The sequence below is a fragment of the Leptodactylus fuscus genome, chromosome 5 (assembly GCF_031893055.1).
Source record: "Leptodactylus fuscus isolate aLepFus1 chromosome 5, aLepFus1.hap2, whole genome shotgun sequence".
Classification (NCBI taxonomy): Eukaryota; Metazoa; Chordata; class Amphibia; order Anura; family Leptodactylidae; genus Leptodactylus; species Leptodactylus fuscus.
Window position 1 is genome coordinate 115,060,794 of NC_134269.1, and position 18,722 is coordinate 115,079,515.

Consider the following 18,722-nt stretch of genomic DNA (forward strand, 5'->3'; position numbering starts at 1 on the left):
TATAATAATGTGTGCAGGGGCCACTATGGGGTATAATAATGTGTGCAGGGGCCACTATGGGGTATAATAATATGTGCAGGGGCCACTATGGGGTATAATAATGTGTGCAGGGGCCACTATGGGGTATAATAATGTGTGCAGGGGCCACTATGGGGTATAATAATGTGTGCAGGGGCCACTATGGGGGATAATACTGTGTGCAGGGGCCACTATGGGGTATAATACTGTGTGCAGGGGCCACTATGGGGTATAATACTGTGTGCAGGGGCCTCTATGGGGTATAATACTGTGTGCAGGGGCCACTATGGGGTATAACAATGTGTGCAGGGGCCACTATGGGGTATAATAATGTGTGCAGGGGCCACTATGGGGGATAATACTGTGTGCAGGGGCCACTATGGGGTATAATACTGTGTGCAGGGGCCACTATGGGGTATAATACTGTGTGCAGGGACCACTATGGGGTATAATACTGTGTGCAGGGGCCACTATGAGGTATAATAATGTGTGCAGGGGCCACTATGGGGGATAATACTGTGTGCAGGGGCCACTATGGGGTATAATACTGTGTGCAGGGGCCACTATGGGGTATAATACTGTGTGCAGGGGCCACTATGGGGTATAATACTGTGTGCAGGGGCCACTATGGGGTATAATACTGTGTGCAGGGGCGACTATGGGGTATAATACTGTGTGCAGGGGCCACTATGGGGTATAATACTGTGTGCAGGGGCCACTATGGGGTATAATAATGTGTGCAGGGGCCACTATGGGGTATAATAATGTGTGCAGGGGCCACTATGGGGTATAATACTGTGTGCAGGGGCCACTATGGGGTATAATAATGTGTGCAGGGGCCACTATGGGGTATAATAATGTGTGCAGGGGCCACTATGGGGTATAATAATGTGTGCAGGGGCCACTATGGGGTATAATAATGTGTGCAGGGGCCACTATGGGGTATAATACTGTGTGCAGGGGCCACTATGGGGTATAATACTGTGTGCAGGGGCCACTATGGGGTATAATAATGTGTGCAGGGGCCACTATGGGGTATAATAATGTGTGCAGGGGCCACTATGGGGGATAATACTGTGTGCAGGGGCCACTATGGGGTATAATACTGTGTGCAGGGGCCACTATGGGGTATAATACTGTGTGCAGGGGCCACTATGGGGGATAATACTGTGTGCAGGGGCCACTATGGGGTATAATACTGTGTGCAGGGGCCACTATGGGGTATAATACTGTGTGCAGGGGCCACTATGGGGTATAATACTGTGTGCAGGGGCCACTATGGGGTATAATACTGTGTGCAGGGGCCACTATGGGGTATAATAATGTGTGCAGGGGCCACTATGGGGTATAATACTGTGTGCAGGGGCCACTATGGGGTATAATACTGTGTGCAGGGGCCACTATGGGGTATAATAATGTGTGCAGGGGCCACTATGGGGTATAATAATGTGTGCAGGGGCCACTATGGGGTATAATACTGTGTGCAGGGGCCACTATGGGGTATAATACTGTGTGCAGGGGCCACTATGGGGTATAATAATGTGTGCAGGGGCCACTATGGAGTGTAATAGTGTGCATAGGAATGCGGGGGGTGGGGTCGTGTGGGGTTTTCGGCGTTGGTCGGGGTTTTCGATGTCAGCCGGAGGGGGGCCCCATGTCAAAGGTTCGCCACGGGGCCCCGCCATTCCTAGTTACGCCACTGGCACTCCCTGTTGCTTTCAGCACTCTTCACTGTCAGTACAGATATTACTTGGGCCAAGCTGGCATCGCCAAAGAGGCCCGAAGATTGCTGGGAGTAACGCCGGATCCCATGAGAGATGGATGTATTTGTTGTGGTTTTTGGGTCCTTGACCTTTCTTACCTATCCCAGCTTCTGCTCACAGCCGCTTCTCTTTCTGCCCACCAAGGGACCCATTGACATGATATAGAATGCAGCAGGGTAAGTAAATTGCCTGTTAAAGAAAAAAAAAAAGCATGAGTGATCCTAAGGTCCTGGGCCCTGTGGCAGTTGCTGCTGATCTGATACTTACACCACTGTTTAGTACACTAATATCCAGCTCATTCAGGGTATGTTCACACGGTGGAAAATGAAAAGAAACCCCTCTATTTTCTGCTGCCGTACTCAGCCATGGGATTGCCGCAATGGAATGCCAATAAAGAGAAACTTTCCTCTGCTTGTTAGGCCCAGATGAAAGGGCCGAATCAGCAGGGACTCCCAAGCCATAGAATCCACGGCTAAATCAGCCACGGGATCGCAGGAAGATCGTGCAGGGTGCTGATTTTTCCTACTGAAAACAATGGGAGGCAGATTCTGGAAGGATTGGGCCATGGATTCGGGGGCAGAATCCACCACAGATTCCTACATGTGATCATACCCTTATAGTCTTCACGTACTGTATATAACAGACTACATCCTAATATGCAGAAGCATCATGTTCTTCAGTACACCAGGATTTGATACTAATTCACAAAGGGTGAGTGGTCCAAAAAGAATCAAGATAAAATTTAACTCTTAATAAATGATATGACTAAAATCAAGAATCAGGCCTATCATGTAGGTACAATAAGCGAGTATCCGCATAAATAGATGCTTGATATGAGTAAGAACACATTTCAAGCCCCTAATCAGGGATAGAATACTCCCGGGCTATCAGTTATAGCACCGTGTACCACATGGATAGGCTGGGCAAATATATCATATATATATATATATATATATATATATATATATATATATATATATTAGGATGTAGTCTGATCTAGTACGTAGAGGTATCATGTACTTTAATACACTAGGATCTGATACTGTTCTAGTATACATATATATATCAGGCTATATACAGTACTAGTATGCAGAGGTATCATATACTTTAGTGCACTAGGATCTAGTATATCTATATAAATCAGGCTACATCCTAGTATGCAGAGGTATCATGCACTTTAGTGCACTAGGCTCAGTTCTAGTATACATATATAGATCAGGGTACATGCTATTATGCAGAGGAATCATGCACTTTAGTGCACTAGGCTCTGTTCTAATATACATATATACATCAGACTTTAATGCCCTAGGATCTGATACTGGTCTAGTATACATATATACATCAGGTTACATCCTAGTATGCAGAGGTATCATGTACTTTAGTGCACTGGGCTGTGTTCTAATATACACATACCTCCCAATCGTCCCGATTTCCGCGGGACATTAATGATTCCGGTGACATGTCCCGTGGTCCCGGTTGGAGGGAGGTATGTCCCGATTTCAACTCAGATCTGCGTCCAGAGGACGCAGATCTGAGTTGAACACATACGTAGCTGAAACAAGGAGCTGTCACAGTTCAGCTCCTTGCTTCGCCGCTGCACACCGCCTACTGGCTGTGTAGACGCGATGTGATGACGTCACATCGCGTCTACAACTGTGCGCGCGCGAGAGAGAGCGGCGAGGGAACGAGGAGAAGGTAAGTGTAATGTGTACACTAAGGTGGAACGTGAAACTGGGGGCAGATGAAGGAGAGGACGGCATGACACTGCGGGCAGAGATGTGGAGACATGAATCTGGGGGCAGAGATGGAGGGACATGAATCTGGGGGCAGAGATGGGGGGACATGAATCTGGGGCAGAGATGTGGAGACATGAATCTGGGGGCAGAGATGGAGGGATATGAATCTGGGGGCAGAGATGTGGAGACATGAATCTGGGGGCAGAGATGGAGGGACATGAATCTGGGGGCAGAGATGGAGGGACATGAATCTGGGGGCAGAGATGGAGGGACATGAATCTGGGGGCAGAGATGGAGGGGACATGAATCTGGGGACAGAAATGTGGGGACATGAATCTGGGGGCAGAGATGGGGGGGACATGAATCTGGGGACAGAGATGGAGGGGACATGAATCTGGGGGCACAGATGGGAGGACCTGAATCTGGGGGCAGAGATTGGGCGGACATGAATCTGGGGGCAGAGCTGGAGGGGACATGAATCTGGGGGCAGAGATGGAGAGGACATGAATCTGGGGGCAGAGATGGAGGGGACATGAATCTGGGGGCAGAGATGGAGGGGGGACATGAATCTGGGGGCAGAGATGGGGGGACATGAATCTGGGGGCAGAGATGGAGGGGACATGAAACTGGGGGCAGAGATGGAGGGGGGACATGAAACTGGGGGCAGATGAAGGGTGTATATGAAACTGGGGGCAGAGATGGAGGGGGGACATATAATGTACGGGTGACTGTAGGAGGATTATACTGTGAGCGGGCACATGAAAAATTAATGAGAATGGGCGGAGTCAACACAAAAGTGGGCGGGGCTAAATTTGCCGCGGCACGCTACGCGCACCGCACATTTTGTCCCTCTTTTGAGTCTTCAAAAGTTGGGAGGTATGTATATATATATATACATCAGGCTACATCCTAGTATGCAGAGGTATCATGTACTTTAGTGCACTGGGCTCTGTTCTAATATACATATATACATCAGTCTACAACCTAGTATGCAGAGGTATCATGCACTTTAGTGCACTAGGATCTGATACTGTTCTAGTATACATATATCCATCAGGCTACATTCTAGTATGCAAAGGTATCATGTACTTTAGTGCACTAGGATCTTATACTGTTCTAATATACATATATACATTAGGCTACATCCTAGTATGCAGAGGTATCATGCACTTTAGTGCACTAGGATCTGATACTGTTCTAGTATACATATATACATTAGGCTACATCCTAGTATGCAGAGGTATCATGTACTTTAGTGCACTAGGATCTGATACTGTTCTAGTATACATATATACATTAGGCTACATCCTAGTATGCAGAGGTATCATGTACTTTAGTGCACTAGGATCTGATACTGTTCTAGTATACATATATACATTAGGCTACATCCTAGTATGCAGAGGTATCATGCACTTTAGTGCACTGGGCTGTGTTCTAATATATATCAGTCTACATCCTAGTATGCAGAGGTATCATGCGCTTTAGTGCACTAGGATCTGATACTGTTCTAGTATACATACAGTATATACATTAGGCTACATCCTAGTATGCAGAGGTATCATGCACTTTAGTGCACTAGGATCTGATACGGTTCTAGTATACATATATAAATTAGGCTACATCCTAGTATGCAGAGGTATCATGCACTTTAGTGCACTGGGATCTGTTCTAGTATACATATATACATCAGGCTACATCCTAGTATGCAGAGGTATCATGCACTTTAGTGCACTGGGCTGTGTTCTAATATACATATATATATATATCAGTCTACATCCTAGTATGCAGAGGTATCATGCACTTTAGTGCACTGGGCTGTGTTCTAGTATACATATATACATCAGGCTACATCCTAGTATGCAGAGGTATCATGTACTTTAGTGCACTGGGCTCTGTTCTAATATACATATATATATATATATCAGTCTACATCCTAGTATGCAGAGGTATCATGCACTTTAGTGCACTGGGCTGTGTTCTAATATACATATATATATCAGTCTACATCGTAGTATGCAGAGGTATCATGCGCTTTAGTGCACTAGGATCTGATACTGTTCTAGTATACATATATACATTAGGCTACATCCTAGTATGCAGAGGTATCATGCACTTTAGTGCACTATGGATCTGATACGGTTCTAGTATACATATATACATAAGGCTACATCCTAGTATGCAGAGGTATCATGCACTTTAGTGCACTGGGCTGTGTTCTAGTATACATATATACATCAGGCTACATCCTAGTATGCAGAGGTATCATGCACTTTAGTGCACTGGGCTGTGTTCTAGTATACATATATACATCAGGCTACATCCTAGTATGCAGAGGTATCATGCACTTTAGTGCACTGGGCTGTGTTCTAGTATACATATATACATCAGGTGACATCCTAGTATGCAGAGGTATCATGTACTTTAGTGCACTAGGATCTGATCCTGTTCTAGTATACATATATACATTAGGCTACATCCTAGTATGCAGAGGTATCATGTACTTTAGTGCACTAGGATCTGATACTGTTCTAATATACATATATACATTAGGCTACATCCTAGTATGCAGAGGTATCATGCACTTTAGTGCACTGGGATCTATTCTAGTATACATATATACATCAGGCTACATGCTAGTATGCAGAGGTATCATGCACTTTAGTGCACTAGGATCTGATACTGTTCTAATATACATATATACATTAGGCTACATCCTAGTATGCAGAGGTATCATGCACTTTAGTGCACTGGGCTGTGTTCTAGTATACATATATACATCAGGCTACATCCTAGTATGCAGAGGTATCATGTACTTTAGTGCACTGGGCTCTGTTCTAATATACATATATATATATATATATCAGTCTACATCCTAGTATGCAAAGGTATCATGCACTTTAGTGCACTGGGCTGTGTTCTAATATACATATATATATCAGTCTACATCCTAGTATGCAGAGGTATCATGCGCTTTAGTGCACTAGGATCTGATACTGTTCTAGTATACATATATACATTAGGCTACATCCTAGTATGCAGAGGTATCATGCACTTTAGTGCACTATGGATCTGATACGGTTCTAGTATACATATATACATAAGGCTACATCCTAGTATGCAGAGGTATCATGCACTTTAGTGCACTGGGCTGTGTTCTAGTATACATATATACATCAGGCTACATCCTAGTATGCAGAGGTATCATGCACTTTAGTGCACTGGGCTGTGTTCTAGTATACATATATACATCAGGTGACATCCTAGTATGCAGAGGTATCATGTACTTTAGTGCACTAGGATCTGATCCTGTTCTAGTATACATATATACATTAGGCTACATCCTAGTATGCAGAGGTATCATGTACTTTAGTGCACTAGGATCTGATACTGTTCTAATATACATATATACATTAGGCTACATCCTAGTATGCAGAGGTATCATGCACTTTAGTGCACTGGGCTGTGTTCTAGTATACATATATACATCAGGCTACATCCTAGTATGCAGAGGTATCATGCACTTTAGTGCACTGGGCTGTGTTCTAGTATACATATATACATCAGGCTACATCCTAGTATGCAGAGGTATCATGTACTTTAGTGCACTGGGCTCTGTTCTAATATACATATATATATATATATCAGTCTACATCCTAGTATGCAAAGGTATCATGCACTTTAGTGCACTGGGCTGTGTTCTAATATACATATATATATCAGTCTACATCCTAGTATGCAGAGGTATCATGCGCTTTAGTGCACTAGGATCTGATACTGTTCTAGTATACATATATACATTAGGCTACATCCTAGTATGCAGAGGTATCATGCACTTTAGTGCACTATGGATCTGATACGGTTCTAGTATACATATATACATAAGGCTACATCCTAGTATGCAGAGGTATCATGCACTTTAGTGCACTGGGCTGTGTTCTAGTATACATATATACATCAGGCTACATCCTAGTATGCAGAGGTATCATGCACTTTAGTGCACTGGGCTGTGTTCTAGTATACATATATACATCAGGTGACATCCTAGTATGCAGAGGTATCATGTACTTTAGTGCACTAGGATCTGATCCTGTTCTAGTATACATATATACATTAGGCTACATCCTAGTATGCAGAGGTATCATGTACTTTAGTGCACTAGGATCTGATACTGTTCTAATATACATATATACATTAGGCTACATCCTAGTATGCAGAGGTATCATGCACTTTAGTGCACTGGGATCTATTCTAGTATACATATATACATCAGGCTACATGCTAGTATGCAGAGGTATCATGCACTTTAGTGCACTAGGATCTGATACTGTTCTAATATACATATATCCATCAGGCTACATCCTAGTATGCAGAGGTATCATGCACTTTAGTGCACTGGGATCTGTTCTAGTATACATATATACATCAGGCTACATGCTAGTATGCAGAGGAATCCTTCTCTTCAGTACACTAAGCTCCAGCTCTCTTATAGTAAGCTACATGCTAGTATGCAGTCCATTATGGGGCAGGCAGTCCTATAAGTACAGTAGAGGGAATTGCTAGAAATGGGGCTGCAGAGCTTGTGTTCCTGAGCTGCTGCTGCTGCTGCTGCTGTTCTGGTACTGGCCTCCTCCTCTCTGGTTGCCTGGCAAACACACACAGCCTCTCTCTCACACTTCACTACCGGGTTATAAAGAGAGGAGAGAGCAGACAGCTCCCAACCCTCCTCCTCCTCCTCCCCCTGCTGCTCTCCATCCTTCCCCTCCCTCTGCCCCTCTGCCAGTTATTACTGTACAACTAGTACACACACACACACACGCTTACACACACACACTCACTCACTGTGCCAGCTGCCAGCATGGAGATCAGCTAGTGACACTCACACATGCATGTACACATATAGTCTGTCCCCACATCCAGCTGGAGCAAGAGACTACAGTACTTCTCCTCCTCCTTCCTATTCCTGCTGCTGCTGCTACCTCCCCATCCCCAAAGCCTGGCCATTCATCAGGAACCACCAAGGAACCCCCTCTTCATCTCAGCCACAGAACCAGGGGCCATGTCCAAGAATCTGAAGAAGAAAAACCACTGGACCAACAAAGTCCATGAGTGTGTGATTGACAGGAGCCTGGAAGGGGAGCTTGGCTTTGACATCAGAGGGGGTGCAGAGAATGGCCAATTTCCTTACCTTGGGGAGATAAAGCCTGGAAAGGTGTCTTATCAGAGTGGCAAACTGGTACCTGAGGAACTATTGTTGGAGGTGAATGATACTCCAGTGGCTGGACTCACTATCAGGGATGTACTGGCTGTCATCAAACATTGCAAGGACCCCATCAGAATCAAGTGTGTAAAACAAGGTAGGAGTGTTTTTTCTGTGTACACATGCTGCTGTGCCAGTGTAACAGGCATGCTAGAACCCATGTCTAGGCTATTGTGCAGCTCACTGATTTGTAGCTTGGTGCTCCTGGCATTACCTTCCCTGGTGACACAAGGTGACATGAGTTTGCAGCATGTAAACATTAAGAACATGGCATGAGTTGGGTACCTGCAGACTGGCATTCTTTTAAGCATCTCACATGGGAATGATCTCAAGGAATAAACCCAGCCCTGCAATGCAGCGTTATATGGAAGAGGAAGCACATTCACATTCAGGAGTTGCCTAAGTAACTTTGTTTTTGCAGCTGTATTAATGACTTGTTGGAGTTTGGGGATTTCTTGGGGCTGGCACAGGGTGTGTGTGTGCCAGAGTGAGCAGTGTGCTGTAAGCTGAGGGTATGAACAATGGTGTCGCAGGTTAAAATGGAACTACTATACTAGGGAATGCATACTGTTTATCATCATGGCTACATGGTTACATGGACTCTGTGATCAGAAGCCTTTGCTTATTGCTGGCTTAGCATGTATTATTTATGGGCACTTATGACCCTGGCATATTATATCAGAATGATGTGGATTTATGCATATCTCTTATTATCTTTGCATGCTATTTGGCGTTGTGCTGTGCCTTCTAGAGCTCGTCTTCACTATATCTTTTTGTGGATTGTGTAAATGAGAGAGACATTAAACTGACAAAAAGACCTTGGGCAGAGTACAAGAGCTAACCAGAGACGTGTCTGTAAATGAAAGCTTTGTAACTAGGTAACAGCTAGAATACATTGAGAAAGGTAAAGCTACTACAGTAGCAGCAGCATCAATGGGAGTGGGGGCAGATAGCACCTGTGTCACAGCGCCACTAACAAGCTTTAAATAACTTCTAATGGCATAGGTGTGAACAGTGACTACAGGCCAGGCATTAGACACCAAATTAGACTCCACCTGATACTGGTACTATACTTGTCCTGTTATGTGTATAGGGACGGAATCAGTGGGAGATGTTATTGTAGAAATAGAAAATATTTGTCATGGTAATAGATTAAACATGAAGAAGTGTCATACATAGAAGTATCTGAAACAGGACTACAGTGGGCACATGTAACTGACTGCGGACCAGCTCTTTACATGTGTATGATGTCCTTACAACAAATACATCAAGGTTCAAGCATTTATGGCATTATAATACTGATCATGCTTAATACTTGGATTCTGTCAGCAAGGCATTTTTGACTTGGACTCTTAAGACAAGAATGAGCATTGTGATTCCTATAGTCTTATAAAAGAAAAAAGTTAATCATCATACTGGTATATGTTATATATTGGGTTACTCAGACCTCACTGTATGACCTACTGGACAGTTATTGTATATGGTATATATAGTTATGGTATATATATATATCTGCAGATCTCTCCATTCATTTCTAGGCATATGCTATATATTGGGTTACTTAGACCTCACTGTATAACCTACTGTACAGTTATGGTATATGGTATATATAGTTATGGTAGATATATCTGCAGGTCTCTCCATTCATTTCTAGGTATATGCTATATCTTGGGTTACTCAGACCTCACTGTATAAACTACTGTACAGTTATGGTATATATAGTTATGGTATATATATCTGCAGGTCTCTCCATTCATTTCTAGGTATATGCTATATCTTGGGTTAGTCAGACCTCACTGTATAACCTACTGTACAGTTATGGTATATATAACTATAGTGACACAGGTGGCACACAATGAGTACCTGTATTATTATAATCTATTCTGTTACTGTTGATTTTATTGGCTACATAGTTATTAATACATCCATGCAGTAAGAGGCATTGTGGGTAAGATCTGGTGATGTGTATTGCATCCTATGCCTTACATAAGACCGAGTACTTTACATTTAATCAGGGTTACTGAGTGTCAGATTAATGACAGCTCTGAAGGGATGAGAACAGTCAGGTTATTTACAAGAGCTTGGTAACAATGAAGTGATCTCATGACACTTTGCACATCTCTACCAGGCCCCTCCATTGACATGAAGTCATCTTTGGATGTAACACTGAATACATTTCTTGTGCGGGTGTGAAATGAAGCAGTGCTTATACTCAGAACATACCTATGAGTATTACAAAGCTTCAGTCTATAAATTCCTTAGATGTTGGTTGAAAGTTCAGAAGCTAGAACACATATTGACTATTTTGTGTTCATCACGTTGTTTTTCACAAGCTTAGCTTTACATCAATACCTTTATTTTTTAATCTAATAAATTTGGTGCACACACCAGAAAACGGTAAACTAACTGGATCCAGTTAGTTCACCGTTTTCTGGTGTGTGTATAAGTAACGGTAGTGGACCTCTGTGATATTAATAAATTTGGTGGTTTAGATTTTCTCTTTGTGTTTTGCATCCTCTTTTCATTAATAATGTACTTCAGTGAAGCTGGTAACCAAGTTATAGGCATTTGCCGTACAGTGTGTTTGAGGCCATTGGATGTGATCATGTTGGAGCTGCAAATAAAAGGCAAGTATATTCATTGTGTCTGAAAGGCATAGCAGAAGTTGGGACTTCATGTGACACTACATTTTGCCTATCCAGTGAAAGCTGTGACCCACAAGTGACCTACGCTCTGTCTCACAGATAACCATCCTGGTTTTGTTAGGAACTTAAGTAATATAAAATTCTGCAAACAAATATCCAGTTGTACAGCTGTTAGCTCTTCTCTACCAGTGACTTAGTCTGTAATAGCTGATATAGTTCTTCCCAAACCCTCATTCCAACTGGTGCCAAGAGTACGGTGAATGAATAGGTGATTGTGCATCTTCAGGTCTCTCCATTCATTTCTAAGAAAGTTAAAGAAACAACAACTCCATTAATTTTCTTTTTTTTTTTTAAAATGTAGATTGTGAGCCCCACATAGAGCTCACAATGTACATTTTTCCCTATCAGTATGTCTTTGGAATATGGGATGGAAATCCATGCAAACACGGAGAGAACATACAAACTCCTTGCAGATGGTTTTTTGCCCTTGGTGGGATTTGAACACCAGGAGTCCAGTGCTGCAAGGCTGCAGTGCTAACCACTGAGTCACCGTGTGGCCCGAACTCCATTAATTTTCACCAGGCTGGACTAGAGTCAAGGGAGCACAGTTCTAGAGAATGATGCAGGTCCCAGGGGAGGAACCTGTATCTATCAGACATGTATGACATATCCTATCAGTAATGAGAATACCCCTTTAATATATAAGACCAGGAAACTAACAACAAGTAAAACTTCACTTTGCTGCAACCAAAAGCTTACAGAGAGATATCGATGGAATGGTCATTACTTCACCCTGAACATGATGGGGCCAGGGACAGGTTCCTTTAAAACAGAGTAGTGAGATGCTGACTCACTTGCTGCTTCACTGGGCCTCAGTGCCCATGTGACCTTATCATTGCTAACATTGGGTGCCACTGCTGACCCTGCTCATATTTCCATACTTTTAGTAGTCGCTATTTTGGGTATTATTGCATTGTTACTTTCAAGTGAAAGTGTTGCAGCATTACCCTCAGCGTTGTCTCCTTCAAATGCTGAGAGTCAACCCCCCGACTATCTAAAATAAATGTCCTGTCTCGAGGATAGGCTATTAAATTTAAAAAGTTGGATAACCTATTTAATAAGAGGAGAAAACATACTTTTTAAGGCCTTCTTCACAACTTTCACTTTCTTGTCCAACATAATGTCTCTAAGACTCCTTTGCCCTCATTTCACGCTCCCTGTGGGTATTTAAGTCCATTAACGGGGTCAGTAAATGATTGAGCATTGTAGTTTATGTTATACTCAATATGGAGAGCTAGGAACATCTCTTTCTAATTTTAGATGATCTTTATGAATAATACTATTTATAAAATACAGTTTAATACTGTGTAATAGTTAATGTGTAGCTAATAACTGCTGGTCTAAACATTGTCTAGTCCTAGAGCAAATAGAAAGGGGATGAACTTAATAAAAGCCTGATAAAACAATGGGAGCACAACATTCCAAGGCGAGAAGAAAGTGTATCCCCCTCTTGAAAGAGAAAAGATAAGGGATATATTATTTATTATTATTATTATTTTTAGTAAGCAGTACTGTAGTTTCCTATAAGTGCATGGTCCTCAATGCCACATATAATTATATTTCCGCAGGTTACTTGCTCTTATACAGACAAACGCAACTTTATTTTTTTGCAGACTTTGCCATGGTTTCTTGAGTCACAGTCAAGAATGACTACAAAAGGAATGGGAAATATACAGGTATAGGAAGCTCATATTCTTTTACCTTCTGCTCAATCCGCTCCTGGCCTTGGCTCCAAAAATGATGGAAAAATCTGCAACGATAAAAACTGTATTTTCACAATGTGGGGCCTCAGCCTAAAGCTGTGATTTCAGGTGAGCTTCAGTTGAGCATCTATTGAACCTGAGAGCAAAAAAGCAATATACCTGCACCAAATTTCTCCCATCCACACATGGATAGAGCTATGTTACTGTTCTGTGCCAGGATCACCATAGAGCAGGAGATGCAGGACTGAACCATTGCTGTGTCCCAATCATACTCAGGAACAGTGGGAGTCCCACAAATTGCATATTGGTGGAACACCCTTAACATGCCAACCCTTTGTGTGATTAGAATAACCATTGAAGCTTACATTGCAGGTTCTACCTGAAAATTGAAAGAGGAAAAAGTGCTGCATAGACAAATTTTTCCTCTGCTGGTTTCAGTTTTAGAACGAATGTCTGTTGTTCGAGTCAGTGTGGTCCGTCAGACTCTGTGTGTAACCGCCATTTTAGTGGTCTGCCTCTCCGTTGTTCTGATCCTTTGACTGGCCAGAAGAACATAGAGGCAATGCTAGTATAAACCTGCAGCCATGCTTGCCAGTACTAATATTATATATATGATAGGCCTAGATACGCTGGGTTCATACCAGCGTTTGATCTCCGTTCTGAGGTTTCCTGTCAGACCGGGTCCGGCCATGAGCGCCAGTGTGTCTCCGCAGCGAAAAGGTTTTTTTTTTTGTTTTTTTTTTAACCGGACACAAAGTCCTGCATGTCCGACTCTGTGTCCGGTTAAAAAAAAAAACGTTTTGCCGTGGAGAGCATAAAACTCTCACGGGCGCTCATGGCCGGACACTTTTCAAACCCATTCAAATGAATGGGTTTGAAAAATGACTGGCGGTTTCCGTCTCCTGCCTAGTTTTGGGCAGGAAACGGAAACCTGCAGAACGAGGAGACCGGCGCAGATATGAATGAGCCCTTACAGATGTACATTTTAAACAGACCAAGTTTACCTCTCACATAGGCATACAAGACTTCAAGAAAAGATAAAGGAAGTGTCGGTTATTTATGGTAGAAAGATTACAGAATTTACAACATTTGGTTAAATGTGGTTAATGAAAACTTAATATACAAACACAACATTGGATGTGTGAGCCAAAGAGGCTTGATATGTTAGTGGAAGACAATATCAGATAGTAAAAAATGGTATTAACAAAATCACTTGTTCACCATTGTATTTGTGTTCAGTGTGTGACTTCCCTACCTTTACCACTATTGACTGCAGAGCTCTAATATGCAATACATTGTGACATCTAGTTTATTGCTATTATTAACATAGTTGTTATTGCCAGGCTTGCAGATCATGCACATTGCTGGCAATAGAGGAATTCATTAGTAGCTGTGTGCAGGGGAAATTACTTCTATATGTTGTAACAAAGTGCTCATAATCCCGTGCAAAAGTGATAAGGTCTCATCAGTAAATGAAATTCCACAGAGAAGAAAATTGGTGATCTCAGCAGAATTCTTCCATTTTGCTTGCAGTATTCTTTGTTTACCAAGCGACCCTGTTATTTATTTTGTCAGTAGAAAATATTTGCTTTGGCACATGTAATTAACTCAATTCCAGCTCCCCTTGTTTTGGTGATATTTGTGACAGGGAAGGCTGGAATGCCACCACAGCTGACAACTTATCCAGCCAGGAACCCTGTTTTAAATAAAAAATGTGGTAGAAGAAATATTTAGAAGGATAAATAGATGACAAAGACGAATTAAAGGTTGTACATTTACTCTAGAAAATATTTTTTAAATTTTTTTTACTTTACTTTTTGCTATAGCCAATATAAATATACCATATATATATATATATATATATATATATATATATATATATATATTATTTATTTAATTCTTTCCTGCTTCAGCAATTTCTCATTTTAATTTTTTAGATCCAATTTCCAAAGCCATAATTTTTTTTTATTTATCTGTTCACAGAGCCATTTAAGGACTTGTTTTTTGTGTGACAAATTGTACTTTATAAATGGTACTATGGAATTAGAAAAAAGACGACAGTTTGCATTTGTCTTATGGGTTTTATTTTTACAGAGTTCATGGTGTGATAAAAATGACACATTACCTGGATTCTGCAGGTCGGAAAAAAAAAAAAAAAATTGCGTTGAGTTAAATATATTCATATGTCCATGTAGCAGAGTATGTTCTCTTTTACAGTTGTAGTTTTAATTTACACGATTGTGTTACTGTTGTTATAACAAGACGCTGGCATAAACGTGGCACATCTTTGTCACATCTTGGAATATCTAGCTTTTTTGACTTGCTATACATGTGTTCTGGCTTAGGGCTCGTTCACATCTGCGCCTGGGACTCCATTCTGCAGATTTCCGTTTCCTGCACAAAACAGGGCAGGAGACGGAAACCTGCCGGCATCTTTAAAACCCATTCATGTGAATGGGTTTGAAAAGTGTCCGGCCGTGAACACCAATGATTGTTTTATGCTTTCCGCGGCAAAACCGTTTTCTTTTAACACCGTTTGCTAAGGTCCAAACTTGTAGAAGTTTGACTGCTGGGACCCTCACGTATCATGAGAATGGGTTGCCTTGCATACCCTTTTTAATAAAGCAGTCAGTCACACAGGAACTGAAACTGTTGGAGATAGCTGACCACTGTAACTCAGCTAAAGTTGCATTTATGGCAAATCCTTATAACTTAAATATCAGGGAACTGCATTATAGACATTTCCTAATATATATTACTTACTTGACGTAATGGGGCATATGAATGTGGGTGTGGGTTCTCTACTTGGTGCCCCGGACAGAGTATGGGTGTACACGAGGCAGACGTGGCTCTATTGCTCTAGGAGAAATTTATATCCAGACATATTTTCCCTTTAGCAATAAAACACTGACCACCGGGTCTTCATGAGGTAGCCTTGAGCTACACTTATTAACAAAAAAAATAACTATAGCTATGTCTTAGGTAGATATATAAATGATTATAGCTGTGGTCTTATTAGACAATGGGTCTTTCCACAAGGGGACATGAAAGCTACTGTACGGCTTGGGAAGAGATTTCTGACTGCTAGACATGACTCTAAGACGAACTCATGCACATTTTTCCGAGTTGACATACACTGATGGGGGGGGGGGGGGCACGTATGAGTAGCTTCCACAGTTTCTGTGTCCATCCAAACACAGGTAGCACCTTCAGTACACACCTGTCCAGACCATCTACAGGTGCCTAGCAGATGAACATTTGATGTCACAGCACCCATTACATGTCCTGCCATTGACAGACAGCCACTATTTTCTTTGTTTGGATGGGAATAGCCAGAATCCCATTAACTTTGCAGGTAATGTAAAACAGTGCGGTTTTTGACGCGTTGTTTCCATTGCAGCCAAATCGCAGGGTTTACGCCCCAGCCTTAGAAAGTTTAGAACAATAAACTACTAATTTATTTAGAAAGAAATACAAATAGCTTTCCTAAAATAGTTCTGGCCTTTATCAGGAATATGATACTAAGAACACGATACAGTAGAAACCTGCTGCTTCTGGCTCATGCATTAAGAGGCTATTGTTCAGCCACAGCTAAGAGCCTGAAGAAACCAATGCAGAAGGTATCAACTGGCCATCTTATGACGTGACTAAACCGAAATGTATTTGGCTCAGATTGTTATTGTGAATCTGGTTGCTATAACATACGAACTTTGATAAAATATCACTTAAAGGGGTTATCCTCTTTCTAATATTTATGTCCTAACCTTAGGACCTCCATGGATCAGCTCCTCTGAAGCAGCGTGGCTCCTGGATGTTTTTACATGCAAAATCAACACTTATTTTTTCAGCGTCCTTGTCCATAGCAACCTATCAGAACTCAGCTTTCATTTTCTGAACTCAGGAGAAATGAAAGGTGAACTATGAATTGTTTGAATCACCATATTCACACGTGTAACTTTTTATATATCAGTGTACAGAGCTGGGTAAGGTATATGTTTTTGCTGGACAATATATAGTTTTTATTGATACTATGTTGGGGAACGTATAATGTTTTATCAATTTTTTTCCATTTGTCTTAGCAGGAAAAGCGTCAAAAAAAGCCAGTTCAGTCATTTTGATTTTTTTTCCCTGCTACGGTATTTAGGCCCCATTCAGGTTTCCGTTTGGGAAGTCCACTTGGGGAACCCCCGAACGGAAACCTATATGTATTATAAAGCAGTTCCATATGGTTTCCTTAGGTACCGTATTTTTCGGACTATAAGACGCATAAGAGGTTTTAGAGGAGGAAAATAGGGAAAAAAAAATTTTGAAGCAAAAAATGGTAAAATATTTAATATATGGGAGTTGTAGTTTTGCAACAGCTGCAAGGCCACATTGACAGGTGACCCTGCAGCTGTACGGGGATGCATAGAGTGTTTTTTTTGCGGGGCCAGATGTACTTTTTAGTTATACCATTTTGGGGAATATCTATTGCTTAGATCACCTTGTATTGAAAAAAAACCCGGTGGTTTATGATATATGATATATATATATATATATATATATATATATATATATATATATTTTTTTTTTTTTTTCTAGGGACAGGAGGTGATTTAGAACTTTTATTTATATTTTTAAAGCTTTTTTTTTTTTACTATTTTATTCCCCCCCGGGGGCTTGAACCTGCGGTCGCTTGATTGCAAGTCCCATAGACGGCAACTGTATTGCCGTCTATGGGACATTCTGTCTATTAGTATTACGGCTGGTCATAGAGACCAGCCGCAATACTAATATAGCAGTGACAGGCCTGGGAGCCTCATTAGGCTCCTGGCTCTCACCCGAACAGGTCGGCTCCTGCGATATCGCCGCGCAGGAGCCGGCCTGCAACTTCACAGGTACGGGGGCTGGTAGGGACCGGCCCCGGGGGAGAAGGGGCCACCGATACTGACCCGGCATCCGCTGTACTAGAGAGGCGGATGCCGGGGAGGGATACACGCTGGCACAGGTGCCGGGCCTGAGACATCGCTGCGCTCTTACTGTATTGCAGTCTATAGCAGATTCCCTATGTAACTGGCTGCCATGGTATCTGGACAGCATCCATGATGGCACTGTATGGGGGAGTGTAGAGCCATTTCCGAATGTCATATGGAAATGTAAAGTAACTACTCAGATGCTGTGGTTGCATTTGACCATGCCATCTGAAGGTTAAATGTCTGTGATTAGAGTCATCTATGATCATGGGCAATGCTTCCTGGTCCCTGCTGTTTGAAACAGCACGGACCCAGCGGCTAGTGTGTCTACTCTGCTTCAGAGTGGACGCCATTTTTAGTCACATGCACTAGTATGTACTTCATAGTGTACATAGCGGTTAATTGACAGCTCTGCTTGCAAACATTGAGCTTAATAAAAGACCACTGTATGTCAAAATGTGGTTCCCAAATGCTATGTGGCTTCCAAAAAACAGGCCAGTGCCTGGAGATGGAATTGTTAGATAACTGGGAAGATTTATTAATTCTGGTGTACTGGAAGAGCACCATTATCCACCCACTGCACACTCC

At 42.0% G+C, this 18,722-nt stretch overlaps 1 protein-coding gene across 6 annotated transcripts in view; it reads left to right on the forward strand.

The window, feature by feature from the left end:
* The first annotated feature begins 8,269 nt into the window (after positions 1-8,269).
* Positions 8,270-18,722, forward strand: part of MAGI2 (membrane associated guanylate kinase, WW and PDZ domain containing 2) — a 674,896-nt gene continuing 664,443 nt past the window's right edge. For all 6 annotated transcript variants that reach the window (XM_075274083.1, XM_075274085.1, XM_075274084.1 and 3 more), the window contains exon 1: positions 8,270-8,871. In XM_075274083.1, coding sequence (XP_075130184.1) covers positions 8,574-8,871 — 298 coding nt within the window. In that variant the 5' untranslated portion in view covers positions 8,270-8,573. The remainder of the gene's footprint in view (positions 8,872-18,722) is intronic.